We start from the raw sequence: 21,150 nt of genomic DNA, 5'->3' as shown, positions 1-21,150 counted from the left end.
AATTTATCACGGGTCGAAATCTGGGAGCGCGGATAAATTTGCGGCGGCGACGACGATGGCTTGGACGCTTCTCCGAGCAGCAGCTCGGAGAAGCGCCCAAGCCATCGTCATCGCCGCAGCAAATCAATCTTGCGTCTTCCTCTTCCGACGACACAAATTGGACTGTGACGCGGGTGCAAAAGCAAAGTGAGAATGACTCGCCCGACAGTGTTCACAGTCCGACCGCAAAAAGAAGACTGATGGAAGAAGCAGGGACCCGTTTGCTTTTATAGTGGGAAGCGACACCGTCGAAAAGTGCTCGAACGTGATTGGTTGGATAAGAAAGGGGTCAACATTTATCAAATTTTCAATAGTTTAACAACAAAATTCACTTATCGGATATATTACTAACGATGCGTAGATACATTTCTGATCGAATGATACTAAAATCGTTATAATTGTTTCATAAACAACTGAGTTATTAACGTTCAAAATCTCTCCTAATTTCGTTACATGTCTCATTTTCCGTACTTTTAAAGTGCACCCCAATATAGAAAACAAAGACGTAGTCCTACGTCAAAAATCGCTTTGAAGTAGCCCCTTGTGCATTTCTGTGCTGTTACTTCAATAGGGTATAACTAACATGAGTGATTTCTCTTCATCGATTCTGCATATGTAATACATACTTACAGGCGTTTGTTCTGATGTTATTGTTCAATAATAGATACATGCTGATGCGAAAAATGTACATTTGTAAGGTTCTAGTTTGCGCGTTACTTCAGCGTGGTATTACGTTTGGTAGAATTTGAATTCAACAGCTGTTTTGGTGTTATGAAATAGGGGGGTGGGAGTCGATCAAAGTTTAGGTCCTTCGATAAGTTTTTCAAGGACAAATTAAACATATTTATTGCACGTAATACAAACTATGACAGTGCATAAGTGAACCCTGTGGGAGTTGGAACAAATTCCAACAAAGAAGACAGCCACTGACTGCTGTCGTCTAAAAGTAATTAAGCTTAACAAAACACAATCATTTACGGGATTGAATGTTTAACGAGAAACTTGCGACGATTGACGCGCCGCAATATTTGTGGACGAATTAGAACTACGTTGGAGATGTTGATTACGAAATTTTGAAGTAAACATCACCTCCAAACACTAGCGATTTTGCGGTGGAATGTTGACGTTTGATTAAGAATTGTCTAGAGCATAGCTTCCCAAACTTTTTGGTTGCGCGACCCACCTATCCAACAAGCGTATTCTTTGCGACCCACCAGTGAAAAATTATACAGAAACAAGTTTTGTACTGAAGCTTCTGAGGTCACTTATTACTATGATGGGGATGAGATTTGATCACAATATCACAATACCACACGTAATTGACATTGACATGCACTATGTTTGATTAAAAAAACAGTGAATAAAATCATTTATTTTACTTTTGTACTTGCAACTGCTCGTTACAAGATTTCTGTCTCAATATAGAAAATTCTTTTAACAACACTAAGGATTGATTGAATGTCTCGACATTAATCAAATTTCCATATAGAACTGATTATATTCTAGCATTTTTTTTTTTTTTTCAATTAAGTCACACCTCCATGAGTCGATGTTCCATTGCTCAATATTGACTCACGGAACCACACGGAATCAATATTTCGATTATAATCGAAGTTGCATGCACCACCAATAACTATTCGACCTTGAAAGTTTGCTTCACATACTGAAAGTTTGAAAATATTTTGTTGGAGAAAATGGAATACTTTCAAGTTTAAGGATTGTTTTACAAACTCAATCCAAGAAAAGACAATTTCGCAGCTAAAATTGTAGGTATGTGATTTTTTTTTTTCGACAGAATATTTTTTATCCTTCTAACCACAAAATCTTAGACCGAAAGCTGAACGTTTTCGTAGAAATATCGGAGAAGCATGCAGGTTTGATGATAATAGAGATTTTGAAACCGTGAACCATATTGAAAATTAAAAAAAAACCTGAGTACTATAATGTTCATCACACTTTCGATATTTCCATGGGCCAATATTCTCTTCGACTCCTGGAAGTTCGAGTATGGCTTATTAAGAAAGAACGATTAAAGAAGGCTGTATTGGCGACGTTCTTCTCAGCCTTAGACCTTAACCTTAGAATAATATAGATAGTGCCAACTGACTGAATTCCTGATCATTGGAAAAAAACTTGTTTTGTCATAAAGTAAGAATTTAAGTTTAAGGAAACATAGAAAAAAACTTTGGAAATAAATTCGTACTTTGGAATTTTTTCGCGACCCACCAAAGACTAGCTCACGACCCCCCTGGGGGTCGCGACCCACAGTTTGGGAAACTATGGTCTAGAGGACCCAAACACTTTAACGTTCAAGGATCCGTCATCGTAATCATCGAAACTTCAAGAGACTTTTTTCTGTTCAAAACTGAAATTTACTCGTCGAAAATGTGTTCACTGTGTTTCGGATGGAGAATAAAATACATTGAACACATGAATATATTCATGATTTTGAACGAAAAAACAGCTTTTAAAAATTATCGAGTTGATGACGGATTCTGCCTCCTTAAACGAATTCTCGTCATTCCGTGTCATCGGCTCAAAGATTGGCGTTCCCACAAAAATAGTAAAGAGAACATTACAAATGTAACTCGATGTTCTGTGGTATGTCTACTCGCAGAAATTGTCCTTCATTTATTAATTTGTTTATTAATTATAACTAGTTCTATCGCACAACATCAACAATAGAGATGTTAATTAACGCAGCGACACGAATTAAGACTTAAACAGCCAAATTTTCACATACTTTCATCGTCATTGAAATATTATGGAAATGTTCATTTTATGTTGGTGGTAAAACACACGAGCAAAACAAACATTTTTGATTTTTTTTTTATCACAGTCCTAAAGAAAACTTCTATGAATGATTACAATCCCTTCGAAAACAGTTCTAAAGGATTCTGCTTCGACATCATATCTTTACGATATTCACCTAATTGAAAAACATCAACACTTCCGTGCCTAAAATTACGTGGTTCTGACTTCAATTTATCTCCGTATCAACAAAAACACTCTTATTTATGCTCTAAAACATCCGTGCGCAACAAAAAATAATTGAATTTTGTTGTTCATTCGTAACAAGTTTGGTGTTCATATTACCATCCTGTTCATTTTTTCACCCCTTCCCCTATGACAAATGGTAAACAAACTTCATGCTGTTACACACCTGTGACTTAGCAATTTGTATGTAACCTAGCGTGATATTTGTTTCTTTGCAACCACAGATTCAATTTCAGTGTAACTTATTCATTTTGACAGCTCTAGGTTAAGTTACATACAAGTAAAAATGCAACACCTATGTAATGTAAACAAAGCGTAAGTTACAATGTAATAGTTTAGTAACCAAAATTGAAAATCATCAATAAGATATGCTACAAATTATCTGAAATGCAACGGCAGTGTAATTTGTTTTATTTTCCTAAAATATTGCATTTGTTACCAGTGCTACTTGGGATATTTGCTTTATAGAATTTCATGAGCCGTGCTACATCGTTAACCACGATTGTTGATAATAGTATTCTAAAATAAACACCACTCGTTGTACACTTCATGAAGTTCATTGAAACATTTGATTAATGCGTAATCAATCATCAACTATTCACGATTTATTGTTAAGGCGAAGTAGGCCGAAATTGAAATCTGTACGCGTCATTGATGATTGTCAAATCATCTCACGATTTCGAAGTAAAGAAAATCAGTTGATTTTGCACTGACTTAGCTGGAAAAGTATCAGTATACTTTCCACGTGTGAGTGCGTATAGTGATACTTTTTCGAACTAATATTTCGAATCCTCTGAGCAGAATCTCAACGGAGAAACTTAAAAGTAGATGGAGTACCTTGTACCTTTTAATTCCGCCCTTAAATATATTCTAAATATTCTGCCCCTAAGGCTAAGTAGCCCGTCATTCGTTTTGACAGCCATGTTGGTTTTGTAGCTTGTAAGTTCAAAGTGATAGAACTCAGCCATTATAAGTAATATTGACTCAGAAAAGTATCGCTCCTACATGCAAAAAGTATGCTGATACTTTTTCAGCTATGTCAGTGCAGAACCAGGTGATTTTCTTTCATTTGCAATCGTGAGACGAATTAGCCACAATCATCGATGCCCAGCACATATTTTAATTACGGCGTACTTCGCCCTAAATAATATTTATCATGCGGATTGAGTATTATCAATTTGAAATTGCGAGCAGCTATGTCAACATGGCTGCCAAAACAAATGACGGGCTAGAAACACAATTTTCTTCAACTTTCTGAAATTCAAAATAAACTGAAATTAAGTGGCTCTCCATTAATTACGTTGGACAATTCTCCCTGCTCCATAGTGAGATTTTTTGTATGGAAATTAAACGAAATTGTATGGCGCATAAGAAATACCAAATACCCTTCCCATCCCCTTACGTAATTAATGGACGGCGCCTGACTACTGTCTGATAAACTAGAAACTTGGTGTCTTCAAATGCTATCTGTTGGTGAAAAAATCTGTGTGCCATTTGATCCATAGTGTGGCACCTACAATTTTTTTTCAATCTTCTGTATTTCAAGATCCTGACAAACTAGAACGTTGGTGTCGACAAATTTGTTTAGGCAGCGTCCATAATCGACGTAGCATTTTTTGGCTAACATCTGACACTCCCCTCCCCCATCGTAGTCGATTACAATACATGGTTTGTAGCAAAATCAAAGATGCTACGTCATTTATGGATGGTTTCTTAGCTGATCTAGGCGGTAAAATATGTAATGAGAGTTTTCCGATAGTTGGCATTCGCTCTCATTTGATTTTGATGCATGATCAAAGCGAACGAAGAAAAACATCTTATTTGTATCGGTCCATGATCGGCAATGTTTCGCAAGATGCAACAAGCTCGATAAATAACAGCAATGAATGAGGGACCCAAAGAGAGAGAAATGATAAAAATACGGCCCATTTTTGCATTCATTTCCCTTAAGGATACTTAAGTGTTTTATTTTACTAGCATGATACTCAATCCGCATTCATCTGATAATAAAGTAATAGTGTCCCCCAGGTTTGGAGCTTGTTTATGTGTTTGTGTGTATTATCATGCACTGTTATCTCCTAGATCTAACCAGAGCTGTAACAGAAGATGATAAACAGGTTCACATGAGGTGTTGCAGATCACTTTAGTTACAGAGAGCGATAAATGAGAAATAATCTAATTTCTCTCAAAATAAGTGGCGATAGTGACAAGTTTTCTGTATTCTTCTGTATGACAATATTTGTAATGAGTTAAAAGGTTGGTATTTTCGTTTATATTGTTCAGACGGAATAGATTCAAATTTTGTCCGCTAGGTGTCACTAGTAACAGGTTTTAGGGAACTTGACTATTGTAATACTCTAGAATATGCTAGGAGCTTTGTGTTTTCGAAAAAACAACAACTAAAAACTATCTGATAGTTATCAAATTTGTAGAAATTTTGTTTCAAGTATTTCTGCTGTATATTTTCAAGAACATCCGTATCCTTGGATCCTGAGCAGCTAGAATGTCGATGACTGGGGCAGAATTATTTGTTGTTATTGTTATAAATTGAATGTATATGTTACAATTGGCCGATTAGCTTGGATGCTAATAATCTGAATATGTTGTACATCCGAGTAAAAGTATATTCCTAAGAAACTACAAATTACATACAGGACTCGATTACCCGGGGTTTCCATGAACGGCAAAAAAGGCTCCTCTATTCGGGGTCCATCTATGTAATAGATTTTCGTGTTCGTTTCAATGAAAATATATTAAAATAAATACTAGATGGTTCTTGAAACAACCATCAACGCAATAAAAAGTTATAGTTTTAGTTGAAAATGTAAATCAAGTTTCAAAAAAAAAATATTGGGCAATTTCTCAAAGTTTTTGTAGGTCATAACTAGACAATTAAAATTTTCTAAAATAATTGGCGATATCGTGTTTAACGTAAAAGTTAAGCTCATGACCACACGTATAACATTACTTCAGCATCTAGGGTACAGAGCTTCTTGGGCACTTCCATGATTATCTTTAGCATGGGAGGTTTTCCAAGCCGAATCATCTGAAACTTTGCAAAAAGAAGCACTTCACGACGACGCATATGCTGGCCAAATATTAGCTCAGTATCTGTTAAAAAAAAACCCACTGCCGAAGTGAATCAAAAGTTCCATGAATAGGATCCGGCTCCCTATCAGTTCATGTTAGGCATCAGAACGGCTTTCGGCTACCTGTGGTGAAAAATATTTTTAATCCCTCAGATAATCTTGTCCGGCTTTTTTTTAATAATAACAAAACATGTTATAAAAAGATAAACTAAGAGTTTTCAAACCACCATGTTTTTTTAATTTAATGTTTGTGCTTTTCAACTTAAAGTTTGTTAAACACTCAAAAAAACAGCATGAGTGTATTTGATCAATTTTGTTGATGATTAGTACCGTAATCCGGGGAAAAAAACAGAGTTCTGGGCTGTTGGGAGGGTTGCACAGTGATTTTTTTGCCGATTTTGTGATCGTAATAGAATAGCGTCTATACCGTTGGTTTTAGCGAAAAAGTTTGTTCAGGGAAGTTTCTTGATTTGTAAAAGCGCTTCTTTTGATACTAGCGGCCAGGTGATTAAATCACCTAAAAGTGAGATAAAAAAATATTTTTTTTATCTGTTGAAGATAGACGGTCGGTGTCTTCAGCAAAGTTGTAGCACATGTTAATTCAAGACACTTTGTCGAAGACACCCAATTTCTATCTCTTATACATTACAAGATATGTCATTTTTTCTTAAAATTACCCTCTAAATTCAAAATTTTAGTATAACTTTTTTCTAACATTTTTGACATTTTTTGTTTTTTTTTTTTTTTTTTTTTTTTTTTTTTTATTAGTGACTTTACACCTCGCTGGTGCATTCGTGTCATTGGAAATTCAATTTAATTTTACATTTGACATATCAAACTTCGCACAACTTTTGTTTTTCCTGGACCTCGTGTTGTGGACTCTCCACTCTGAATCAGGGTCATTCTGATTGCAAGTCCGTTTTGATTCGTTCTCAACTGTACCATCCGCTTCAGTTGACAACCGCCGCTTTCCAGATTCGAGCTCCATTGTATCGCCTGCATGCTGGTCTTCATCGCGGTCATTCCCAGTCTTCGCATGTTCTGCTTCAGATTCAGCTTCGCTTGTATTTGACTCCTCAGAGTCGGTCGGTGATGGAGCAGTGGCATCGCGTTGAACGTGTTGGTTGTTGCTTATGGTTTGCCCATTGCCATCACTTGAAGGTGTTTGTGGCTTTGGATCGACACGAGCCGATTGTTTGTTTGGAAAGCTGATGACGGTGCTGTAGTTTTCGATCGAAATGAACGATGGCAACGTTTTGACCATCCGCATTCGAACTATCCGAACACCGTTTGGCACGCCCGGAAAAAAGTTCTTCCAAACCTCCTTTTGGATCGAAATCACTTTTCCGTACTGCTCTAAATGTTTCGTTATGACGGTGTCAGACATATGCGGTGGAAGATCCAGGATCCTCACTGTTGTAGTGGGACCGTCTACGTATACAGGGATGTAATACGTCACTCCCTCATGTACGAAACAGTACTGCAGATGGTGTTGCTTGTGCAGCCGCGGAGCTACGCTAGCGTCGAGCATTTCAATATACACGCACTTATTCAGATTGTGTAATTGAATGCTCTTCACGTCGGCCATGTCGAGCTTCATAAACTTTTTAAGAAACTCCTCTACCTGCTCCAAAGGAGGTCGCTTTGGCAGGACGCTAAAATCAACGACAAGGGTGTTTTTCCTGTACGCAGACATCTTGCACCAGTGCAAAATTTTCGGCCAGGAATCGCGAGAAAAAGATGAACGAGAGAACGAGATGCTACGAGAAAGACGTGTGTCGCGCACGAAGAGCGGTTGTCAACTGGACATTTTTTGTGCCTTCTACAAAGTTGTTTATCTACCAAAACTACATGTTTTTGCTGAACATTGCAACTTGCTATCTTTTATGGTAAAATAGTTATTTCTAAATAATCGATTTTTATGGGGCTTTTTTGGACTAATAGCATTAGTTTGGACGCAAATTGACGCACTTGGCGATTTGCGATTTTGAAAGAGCTATTTTATGACTTTCAATTGACACAAAGAACTTTTGGCCAGAAGCGGTCTATTGATTGCTATGTTTTAACTAGTTAAACCATAAAAATGCATTTAATTGCGGTTTCACGAAATTTTATCGTTTTCATTACGTTATTTCATATGAAACATGTTGCATTTGATACGTTATGGTAATTTTCAATATACTTTTATTTACTCCCTCACCTACAGATATCATTTAGCATGGAAATGTTTATCTTTTTTATTTTTGTTTGAGTCATAACGTTTCATCAAACTTATGACTCTTCATAGAGCGTTACGTAATTTGTGAACGATGCCATTTGTTTGTCACGCAACTATTATTTGTTAGTGGCAGAGCGTAACATACTTGCTTATTTCAAAATCTCGCGATACGCAGCATGGCTAATAAACAATCCTCACTGCTTTCTTTTCCACGTTCCCTCCTACTTCAAGCATCGGTCTGTTTTGCCGGTAAACAAATTAAACAAACAAATAAAAATGATTAATCATTGTAATAAGGAATGGTACAACTAAATTTTAATAAAATTTATAGTTGTATTTGTTAAACCAGACATTTTTCAACAGCTCTCACTGAATTCACGGAGTTTTTAACAGTTATAACAGAATTCAAAAACATGCACTGAAGTTAAAGTTTTGATTCATATGCAGTTGGCGCTCACTGGTACAGTTTTATTTTAAATCAGCAAATACTTTGTCTGCATTAGTATAAGTGAAATTTACATTCACTATAGAAATGTCGGCACACATATTATTCACGATCAGTTTTGTTTAAATTTTGTCGCTATATCATAGAAGAATGTGTATAATACAAAAACGATTTTGATTAGCTATGTCGCGTGTCGTGATATTTTGGAAGGAACAAGGACATTTCATGGTAGCAACGAAAATAAAAATTGCGTGACAAACAAACGGCATCGTTCACAAATTACGTAATGCTCTATGGAGAGTAAAAAGTTGGGTCAAACGTTATGACTTAAACAAAATTAAATAAGAAAAACATTTCCATGCTAAATGAAGTCTGTAGTTGAGGGAATAAATTAAAAATAATGAAAATGACCATAACGTATCATATGCAGCATGTGTCATATGAAATAACGCAATGAAAATGAGAAAAAAAAAGTCGTAAAACCGCAATTAAATGCATTTTTATGGTTTAACTAGTTAAAACAAAACAATCAATAGACCGCTTCTGGCCAAAAGTTCTTTATGTCATTTGAAAGTCATAAAATAGCCCTTTCAAAATCGCAAATCGCTAAGTGCGTCAATCTGCGTCCAAACTAATGCTATTAGTCCAAAAAAGCCCCATAAAAATCGATTATTTAGAAATAACTATTTTACCATAAAAGATAGCAAGTTGCAATGTTCAGCAAAAACATGTAGTTTTGGTAGATAAACAACTTTGTAGAAGGCACAAAAAATGTCAAAAATGTTAGAAAAAAGTTATACTAAAATTTTGATTTTTTAAGTGTCATTTTAAGAAAAAATGACATTTCTTGTAATGTATAAGAGATAGAAATTTGGTGTCTTCGACAAAGTGTCTTGAATTAACATGTGCTACAACTTTGCTGAAGACACCGACCGTCTATCTTCAACAGATAAAAAAAATATTTTTTTATCTCACTTTTAGGTGATTTAATCACCTGGCCGCTAGTATCAAAAGAAGCGCTTTCACAAATCAAGAAACTTCCCTGAACAAACTTTTTTGCTAAAACCAACGGTTTAGACGCTATTCCATTTCGATCACAAAATCAGCAAAACAAATCACTGTGGGTTGTGGTCTTTAGGTTCTAAAACCACGTTTCTAGCATCGTACCACTCGATTTCCTTTTTCCCATAGTGATAGTGCGCCAAGTCTGGACAGAGCAGCACAGGGCTATTATGTTGCTTCAGAAATGGCAGTACCGTAATCCGGGGGAAAATTGATCAGAGGGGCGAATATGATCAGGTCGGTACCAAAAAACATTTTCTTCCAAGGATGCTGAAAGTTCCATTGGCGTTACAGACATTCCCTGTTTTCTAGTTTATAGATATTCAATGATGATTTTGACCTATTTCATTTTTATTAGGGTCAGTTTTGCATAGAAATATTCATAGTTTTTAGATGATAGAAATTTTTAATATTTAAATCTGCTTTGGGATATGTTGATCAATTTCGCCCCAGTGTGTCATTTTATTTTTTTGATACTAAAACTATTTTTATGATATGTTAAATGTTATTTCATGAAAAATTGATCTTATAAACTGATAAAGATAAATGTAGTACTGGTTTTGTCGAAATTTATTTGACAATATTTGAATTCCGAAGGATAACACAACAAAAAGTTGTTAAACAGTGATTAATTTGCCCCCGGATTACGGTGCCAAAATGCTCAACTTTGGCATGCTGTAACTTTGTTTCCATATGAGCCATCGGCATGAAATTTTGGCAGTAAACTACAAATATACTCAATTTCATTATCACAAGATTCGAAAATTTTCACACTAGCGGCTAAAAAGTTAAGCACCAGGTTAAATCGCTCAAAATAATAGTAGTTTTAATAATTTGAATATCTGCTGTATTTTGAGTTTTTGAATTTTTCTTTACTCATCGTTTCAACCATTTCCACTCAAGCTTTAAATGTATAAACAATACAATTTTTTACAAAATTTTTGCTGAACAAAAATTTACAAAAGAAAAACTACTATTATTTTGAGCGATTTCACCTGGTGCTTAACTTTTTAGCAGGAAGTGTGAAAATTTTCAAATTTTGTAATAATGAAATTGAGCATATTTGTAGTTCACCGCCAAAATTTCATGCCGATTGCTCATATGGAAACAATGTTACAGCATGCCAAAGTTGAGCATTTTGTATGAAAATCGGCTTTCACTACTATTATTCTGAACACAACTGTACATACACGGAGAAAAAAGAAAACCCATATTTGAGTATTTTTACCTTATTTTTGAGTTACTTTACTCTCCATATTTAATTCGCTCTTTCTATTCTTGTCAGAGAGCGAAGAGCAAAAAAAAAACCCAAAAACTGAACCTTAGTGCGTTACCTCAAATTTGAGTAAGTGGCATAGTACTGAAAGTTGAGTTATTTGATCTGTTGATTGAGTGAAAAGAACATAGCCAATAGGTATTTTTTCGCATGGCTGCAAATGAAAACAACTTCTAACCAATTGGGTTAACGCATGAGTACCGTGTAACTTTGATAGTTTTTTCGAAGAAAACTTGAATATTTATGCATGCTGTTGCTAAGAATTATAATTTATATTTTTAAAACAAGTACTGGCATCCTAGCTATCGATTGCAGTTGATAGATTGCAAAAAGGTTTATTTTGAATAGATGTATAATTTTTCATATAATCCAAAGTCGATTTTCTGTTTTGGGGTAACTTTGATAATGGAGTATGAATCGAACAAAATTGAATGAATTACGAACATTTGTAGGGCATTGCATACCTCTAGGGGGGGGGGGGCAAATAGCCGTAGCGGTAAACGCGCAGCTATTCAGCAAGACCAAGCCGAGGGTCGTGGGTTCGAATCCCACCCGTCGAGGATCTTTTCGGGTTGGAAATTTTCTCGACTTCCCAGGGCATAAAGTATCATCGTACCTGCCACACGATACACGCATGCAAAAATGGTCATTGGCATAGTAAGCTCTCAGTTAATAACTGTGGAAGTGCTCATAAAGAACACTAAGCTGAGAAGAAGGCTCTGTCCCAGGGGGACGTAACGCCAGAAAGAAGAAGAAGCATACCTCTAGGCGTTTAACGTTATTTGGAAATTTCTGACTTAGATTTCAAAAATGGTCCCAGTTCGTGAAAATAATTTTCGCTAAGAGATTTGAGACCGTATTCAAGTTCTATGATAACTAGGCTGTCAAAGATAAGTGGCCAACTATTCAAAACTATATCAAATAGTGATCGTAGAACAGATTGTTTGTAAGCGTTTCGAAAATGCTAAAATTGTGTAAATTTTTAATATCCGTATAAAAAGCCTCAAATGCTCTTGATTCAAATGAAAATAGATCTTACATAGAGTGTCATACTAATATTCTTCAGTTTTGCATTCGTTTTGCTTAAACGATTAACAGAAATTATGATGTGTCGTTTAGTATGTGGTGGGTTACGTACTATCAAAGTTACCCGCATAATCAAAGATACCCCGTTTTACGGTACTTTATTTTCTCCGTGTATGGCATGCCGGACGAGGTATTGTTTCAAGGATTCAAATAGTTTGATGGTTTTATATGTTTTGGCCACCTTCCTTTTTCCTGATGCGGTATAAAACTCCTGTCCCGGAAGCTGCTTGATATACGCCTTCAAATAAGTTTCGTGCGAGAACGTCGAATTCTCTAGCTACGCGAACAAAATTTTGACACGGTGTTCCTCTTATTTGAACGTCGCTTTGGAAACTGGAGATCATAAGCTAAAAACTCATCATTGTAACCATTGTATATACACTCAACTTTCAATTGCAGCCTTTCAGGTTATTTTTAATGCATTTTCCAAAGAAAAACATCAATTTGAAGTTGACCAATTCTTGCACCTTCCAGTCTTTACAGACATCTCCACAGTGGTATAAACAGAGGTCACCACTGAGTTATGAAAGTATCTATACAATTTATGTCTCCACTGAAATGTTCACAGTGGTGTTTACTGAGATCTCCAAAGATATATCTCCGAAAATTTACAAACAAGCTTTGTTTTTTTTTACAAAAGTCTCCAAACAAATTTTCTTAGACTTCGCAAAAAAATCTCAATGAAAAGTAAAAAATGATGATAAATCTACACAGTTACTGCACAATAGGGTGCGGCTTATTTTTCAAAAGTTCTCAATACCAAAAAATCGTGTGCTCTACTGAATTCAAATCACATTAAAAGAGAAACCTCAAAATTTGAGCCAAAAATATTATCATTTAGAGGTGGCGCAAGCGTCTTGAAGTTGAATTTTCAGGTTATAAAAAATGACCTTCAGTGAAGTACACATAACTTTGTTATTTTTCAACCGATTTTAAAACTTTTTGCATCAATACCTTCAAAATTAAATTTGTAAAAACTTTGTTGAACACCAAATTTGTCTAAAATCTAAACAAGTTTTAGTTAAAAGTAATTTATTCCAAATTTTTCCTCATTTTACTAAAATTTCCAACTTTGTTTGACCATAACTTCATGATTACTCAACCGATTTCAAATCTTTTTACATGCTTTTGAAGCTAATTTAATTGTTTTCAAATCTTTCATACATCACATTTCACTAAAAAAATGTCTTGACCAAGTTATTCAGCAAAAACTGCACAGAAACATTATTTTTGAACGAAAAATGCCAGTTTTGTCAAATCTTTGGCAACAATTTTTAAATAATTTTGAAACAAAATTATGTTTGCATATGTTAAAAAATATATGCACTATTCAACTCGTAATTAAGGCAAGATGGTTTTATAGAAAAAATGCTATTTTCGGCAAAAAAGCTTAAATAATTCAAAGGAATTTGATTTTTTCATTGAAAAATCATGTTATTGGGTAGTTTTTGTTAAATACCTAAGTCAAAAATATTTTTTAGAAAAAAATGTTGTATGTACAGTTTGAAAACAAATAAATTTGCTTCAAAAGTATGTAAAAAGATTTGAAATCGTTTGAGCTTTAATGAAGTTATGGTCAAACAAAAATGATTTTTTTAGCAAAGTGAGGAAAAATTTGGATAAAAGTATTTTTAACTAAGACAAGTTTTGATTTTAGACAAATTCGATGTTCTACAAAATTTTTATAAATTTAATTTGAAAGAAAATGGTGCTAAAAGTTTTGGAATCGGTTGAAAAATAACAAAGTTATGTTTACTTAACTGCAGGTCATTTTTTATAACTTGAAATTCACCTTCAACACGCTTGCGCCACCTCTAAATTTTAATATTTTTGGCTCAGATATTGAGGTTTCTCTTTTAATGTGATTTGAATTCAGTAGAGCACACGAATTTTTGGTTTTGAGAACTTTTGAAAAATAAGCCGCACCCTACTGCACAAGGGCCTAACTGACATGAGTGATTTCTCCTTTTCACTAATAACTTCGCTAAATTAGATAAATCTGTTATAATTCTTATTAATGAAGCAAGATATAGTGATTCTTTACTTTACAGCACGAAAATATGATTCGAAAAACAATCAGTTTTCTGCAATAACCAGGGGGTGAAATGAGCCAATAATTAGCTACCCAATATTGATTTGACATGGCATCCAGTGTCTTTGTTTTGATTTATTTGTAACTGACGAAACATATGATTTTTTGAATATGAGACGATAAATGCAGATAAGCCCTTATGAAATACCAATGCTGAAATGATCGATAACGATTGTACAGTTAACTTTCCCTTACTCGATATTTTGCATCTTAATATCGAGTTAGAGAATCATGGTAAAAGTTGGTTTTCATGGCTAACACGATAGTCCCTTGGAACACAGTTGCACTAGTTTTGTGTTCTGTAACTCTATACTAGGCCGCAGCGAGCTCGATTTTGCGCACGCGGTCATCTACGCCTAATACCTTCAGGGCCGTTGGGGGACCACTTAGCGTCCACGTACGGACTTCAAATTTTTACCTGATTTTTTTTCTTATCAAAACGAGCACTTTACAATGACGAACTTATAACATTTCGCATTTTCGAAAAATAAGGGACGGCCTACTCTATACCTCTCTAGCTCGATGGTCCCTTCAATATCGAGTTATGGAGAGTTGACTTACAACACGGTAAAAAATAAGCACCATGATATCAATAGTTCTGCACTTGGATTTGCACTACTGTTTAATCTTGCCAATACCAAAGAAACATCCCTTGAATTCAACGTTGCATGTTTTGATTTGAATTAAAAAAGTGGCAAAATAAACGTTTCCACCTGACTCAGACTTGAAGCTTCAATGTTCAGAGTGCAAGTTCTGTACCTTACCTCAACACCAACTTTTATCTGTTAGAAGTGATTGAATCAATTTCAATCACTTTCTACAGCTAGCTGTCAATGAATGCTTTCATACAAAAGACATGATGTTCAAAATCAATGACTTTTCACTTCAGAGTCTAGTGCTAGAAACAGTAGAGCCTGGTGATCGGTGTTTTGAATTGAGTCAAGAGCTCAATCCATTGAATCGAACGTGCTGATTTCTTACCGTGAACGATACTTTTTTTTACATAGATGACCGTACAATCCGTAGCTGCTACTCCGTGATTGACCAGAACAATCGAAGTTGCACAGGGAATTTATGAATAGTGCTTGGGATTAGCTTACCATTCTTCAATGTGCATAAATCGAGAGTTCAGATTTTAAAAGTCAATGACGGCGCCGGCCACGTCCTTACGGTCTTCAGGGAAGGGAAGGAATGCTAGTTAGACAACCGTTGTTACTAGAGACCAAGTATACCTCTGCATCTCCACAGTTGTCATGGAAAGGGTATTGAGTTAGTGGGATAAGGTAAAGATCTGGGAGTCACCAATGGTTGGTGATGCGATCCATGATATAATCACGCCTAATCGGATTCGCGATATTATTCGATAAACGCATTGTACCCCGAACATGTGTTCATCACTCGCCCACGCAAGAGCAAGCGACTCGATCAATGGACCAAACACTACTAACGATCCGCGGCGCTTTTTCATTTCACTACTCGACCGACGCACGACATGTTTGATCCTGCCCTCGTCACTCGCCTCCCGCAGGAGCAAGCGTCAAGGTCGAAAGATCAAACACAACTCATTTCTTACCGTGAACAATACTGAATAAAAATTTAACATCTACTTACCATAGCTAAACGCTACCTGGTGCAGCTGGGTGGCAAAGGAGGTAAAAAGGATCCCCAACGCAAGCACCAGTCCACCGAGCACGGCCGTCAATCGGGTTGACTTCCGACGACACAATGCCACGACGATAGTGGCCGCCAACAGAGACATCGCCCAACTAGCAGCTCCCAGCCATCCTGTGTGGGTGCGGATGTTTACGGAAGCCAGGGAAGAGAGAGATAGAGAGAGAGAAAAGAGGAAAACATTTTGATTAATGTTGTGATGTTTTGTTTGCTAAGCTGACATATTCTTTTGTTTGAAAAGCTATAATTTGTAGTCTCGAGAAGATGATGTTACAGTAAACGTTTTTTATTATAATAAAATCATTGTTAAAAATAATTGTATTCAAGTCTTTGATGGAACCAACAAAAAAAAGGTATTTCCAAGTAATTTATGTTTTGTAATGAAAGTTTACTGACCTTGACTTTACGTTTTCGTATGCTACAATACCTAACATTGTTATATTTCTTCCTATAGCACGATACCATATCCACAGCAAATCATTTTCCAGCGACTTTACATGTCAACGTAAGACAATACTTGTCATGTGCACGATCCCGACCACATGTGCCACAATCAGATGATATCTTCTATTTGTATGAATAATACAATCCCAACACCACTGGTTTAAGATGGATATTTTCCAGACGTTTTCCAATTCATTTTACCCAGAAGTGTGCTTCGAGTAGATTAAAGTTTTTCGCAAAAAAAAAAAACTTTTCCTCGTTCGCTCTTAATCAGGGTTGGGAATTAATACGCTATTTGAGTGACAAGGGAAGGCTTAATTTCACTGGAAAGCGGGAAATTTAAATCGAATCAATTTTTTCTTGGGCAAAGTTTTCTGCGCTATGCTGTTGGATAAATCCTCAGTATTAGGCTTCACTTTTTATGAGGTTTGTGAGAATTGAAGCGAGTCATATCTTTTTTTCGTAGATACCACTTTTAAGATTTTCGGATTTATTGAATAATTAATGCTACATCTCCAATTTGATTTTATCAAATTTTTCATTTTCGCACTGTGGTGCACCAGTTTGATTCTCAAGATAGCAAAAAGCTCTGTCATTGAAATGCGATTCATTAAGAAAACATGATACTAAGACGTTTTGCGCAGTAGTGACGTCAGTTAAATAATTAAAGCATATCTTTTCTTTTATTTCTACTCATTGCAACAATGTGATTATTGCAGTAGTGGTGCCAACTGAGCAAAAACAATTGCGACAGATTTACTCTGCAAAAAGTACATCCGCATTAGTTGTAAGCTGATTGTTCTATTTTACGATGCAACGGGATTCGTTCTAGTTGGAAACCTACTTGTCTTCAGGCGTTTTTTGCAGAATCGTTGAGCATTGGAAGAGCATGTGAAGCATGACGACATTTTGAGGACAGGATCGTTTTTTATGTCACGCAAAAGCGCTTTTAGTTGGATCCATCAGCTTCACAGTCTAGCTTCGAGTGTCAATGGGCATTATGGAATGAAAGTTTTAAATTGTACGTTCCCAAAATTGAACGGGCAATGTACTTGCAGAAATGGAGACTATAAACCTAACATTCATTGTTTAAATGGTTTAAGAAAATACGTTGTCATGATGAAAGGGTATACAGAATTGGCGTGGTTGATGGATATATGAGCTAAAGCCGAAAGGAAGAAATTCTGTTCACCACACTTCAAGTAACGTCTTCCGATACACAAAACGTGCCGAAAGTAAAATAAGCTAAAAAAAGCACTGCTGCACCTAATCGGATGTAAGTGCAATCCATATTAAACTCAATTTTCGTTTTGTTTTTCTGTTTTCAAAGGCTCCACTTCAGACACTTTTAACTAATGTCCAGCATTCTCCGAGAGCGAAAAGGCTGCAAAGCGCATTCATGCATTTTACATTTTATGTGCACAAACACGTGACGGTTCAAGAGTCCTGCTGCACCGATACGTGCTTACCGTAACACCAGATAAACAATCCTCGCAACAACTGCAGCTAGCACTACTACACAACATGGGTACCACTTGCAACTATGTGTGGTAAGAGGAACTAGAACTACCACCATACCGCCATAGGTATACTGCATGATCTTTTCATACTGCCGCCGCCATCATACCTACCATGTTTATTTACGAGGAAACGAAGGCGCTGCACGTATACGTGAACCATGCTGCATCCCGATCGGGCGCATAGTGGTTCGATCTAGGGCAAATGTAAGCCAAAACCTTAAAATCTCATTAATATAAACAATGTTTTGATTTAAGTTGATTTTTGAAAATTTATCGCCTTACTTGATACTTGATGGGCTTCGATTCGCTACGATGAATCTGCGCCGAATGGATGAGTCTTCTCCACTGGGCTCGGTCCTGGGCCAATCGCTTCCAGTCGCCCTGAACGTTGAGAGCCCTTAAATCCTCCTCAACTGAAAAAAATCCATTGTGTGCGCGGTCTTCCATGAAGTCGGCGGCCTCGTCCGGATTCTTTGTTGAATATTATCTTTGCGTGTCGTTCTTCCGGGATACGGGCAATGTGACCAGCCCAACGCAGCCTGCCGTGTTTTATGCGCTTGACAATTATCCACCTCTCTATACACTTGGTACAACTCGTGATTCATGCGACGCCGCCAGATGCCGTTTTCTAGTTTATCGCCGAGTATTGTTCGCAGCACTTTACGTTCAGACACCCCGAAAGCTCTGCGGTCGACTTCCTTCAATGTCCATGATTCATGGCCATGTAGGACAACCGGAAGGATCAATGTCTTGTATAACGCAAGTTTTGTTTTCGTTTGCAGGCTACGGGACTTCAGCTGGTTACGGAGCCCATAAAAATCGCAGCTGCAATACATAATTATCACATGTCACTAGTGTTCCAAGATATACAAATTCTTCCACCACTTCAAACTTTTCACAACCTAGCACCATTTCGCTACCACTAACACGACCGGACCCACGTTGACCACCAGCTATCATGTACTTCGTTTTTGTGGTGTTGATCGTAAGCCCGATCCTCGCTGTCTCCCTCTTGAAAGGCACGAACGCCTCTTCTACTGCCCGACGGTCAGTCCCGATGATGTCGATATCGTCCGCAAAGCCAAGGAGCAAATGAGAACGTGTGATAATGGTACCGCTTCTTTGCACATCGGCTCTCCTGATAGCACCTTCGAGTGCTATGTTAAACAGCAAGTTAGAAATAGCGTCATCCTGTTTCAATCCAGCTAACGTTACGAACGATGACGAAATCTCGTCCACCACCCGCATACTTGATTTTGATTCATAAAGCGTTGCACGAATCAGTCTAATCAGCTTCGACGGAAAGCCATGTGCGGACATAATTTGCCACAACTCGTTTCTCTTTACTGAATCGTACGCTGCTTTCAAATCTGAGTGATTCCAAGCAACAGCACCAAAATTTGGTAAATTTTTTAATTCATTTTTTTCTATTGAGCTGAAACTTTGCACAGTTTTCCAGTTCTCTCTAAATCGTCATTTTCCGATATCAAATCTTCAAGTTGAGTCACGACTAACTTTTCAAAAGGGTTTATGTGAAAATGGTTCAAAAATATTCAAAAAGCTGCACAGCAAAAACGGTTCGTTCGATTGTTAGACAACTTAAGAAACAAAGTTAGACAACTAAATAAAGATTCCCAAAAAAATACACACAGTAAAAAAAAAAATTTTTGCATTAAAAAACATAATTTTTGACACAAAAACTCAAATATCTCAAAACCCTATCGGAATACCAACGTAATTTTTTGAGGGAAAACGGTCCATTATATTAGCTATCTAATTTGGTGATGGTAAACCAATAAACAAAAAAGTTATGACATTTCAAACATGTCACAATTTTCACATTTAGTAGATAATAATTTTTTTTTTCGGTGTAAATTATTACGGGAACCGCAGTTTGTTGCTGATTTTATTGTTAAGGGCCTTGCGTGAATTAAACAAGTCGTTTTCATGTATTCATTAGTATTATGTATACTATATGTATAAATATCATGTATACACACTTAGATTTGTTTTCGTTGTTCGGTAAATAATATTACCGAAAACGAACTGTAAATAAATAGTTTACTGAAGTTTCGGTATTGCAAACTAAAATTACCGAAAAAACTTGAAAAAATAAGGAGATAGAAAATATATTCATCATCTTTTACTGACATCGTCGTTTCATTTACCGAAAAACCAGTTCATAGTATAGATTAACCGTAGACTGTAGCATTTAACCGTACTTCGGTACATAGTGTCACAATGGTTTACCGAACAAATAGTAATTTGGGATTTTTGAGATCAGCAGACATGCCGCCATATTTGTTTTGAAGTGCAAATCGACGCTCTGGATCGTCTCCGATGTATTTTTTTAATTCTGTGTTTTCGAACGTGGATACTGTTTTCGAAAAACTGTTGCAGCAAGATGTGCGTCTGGTACTTATCCGTAGGTATGACCAGTGGATTCTTATTGAAGAGCTTATTTTAAATGCAAAATGTTTTCGTTATAGGATACAAGAGCCAAATATCGTTCCGAATTACAACGTCACGTATAAGGATGTTCGGGAAAATTAAGTGATTCCTTGATCTTTATTGTGCTTCAGAACACTGTAGCTGTGGAAATGCATTCCAAATGCACAGTACAATATTTTTTTGTATAGAGAACAGAATCCGAAATAAATTTATCGATTATCAAAATAAGTTTCATTATTTTTATGTTTTTCAATCATCCGGAATGGAATATTGGCTGTCTGCTGATAAAAACAATGCGTTCGGTAATAATCTTACGATTTGCTCGGTAACCATTAACGAACAGTTTGTAGTATTTTGACAGCTGTGTTTTGGTTTAAATTACTGATTGTTCGGTGATTCTTAACTTTACCGAAAGCATTACTGAGCGCTCAGCGGTTTATATTTCGGTAAAAAAATTACCGGAGTCGGTGAAATTTCCTAAGTGTGTATGTATAAATATTATATGTATATGTATATACAGTGAAACCTCCATGAGTCAATATTGAAGGGACCATCGACTCATGGAAATATCGAGTCATGGAACAGCAATTCTTTGGAAAGCTGCTTCTAGGGATCATCATAGTAACCATGAATTTATGTTTTTAGTATGGTTCCATGAGTCGATATCGAGTCATGGAACATCGACTCATGGAGGTATCACTGTATGTATAAATTAAAATGAATTAAGAGATTACACGAAAATACTTTTTTTTACCAGGAT

The 21,150-nt window shown here is 36.2% G+C and overlaps 1 protein-coding gene across 2 annotated transcripts in view; it reads right to left on the bottom strand.

The window, feature by feature from the left end:
* LOC5575506 (monocarboxylate transporter 8) overlaps nt 1-21,150 on the bottom strand; it is a 163,957-nt gene that overhangs the window by 68,816 nt on the left and 73,991 nt on the right. For both annotated transcript variants that reach the window (XM_021847031.1, XM_021847032.1), the window contains exon 6: nt 15,916-16,089. In XM_021847031.1, the coding sequence (XP_021702723.1) occupies nt 15,916-16,089 (174 nt within the window). The remainder of the gene's footprint in view (nt 1-15,915; nt 16,090-21,150) is intronic.

Source organism: Aedes aegypti, chromosome 2 (genome assembly GCF_002204515.2).
Source record: "Aedes aegypti strain LVP_AGWG chromosome 2, AaegL5.0 Primary Assembly, whole genome shotgun sequence".
NCBI classification, from domain to species: domain Eukaryota; kingdom Metazoa; phylum Arthropoda; class Insecta; order Diptera; family Culicidae; genus Aedes; species Aedes aegypti.
This window is presented reverse-complemented; position numbering and strand designations above follow the sequence as displayed.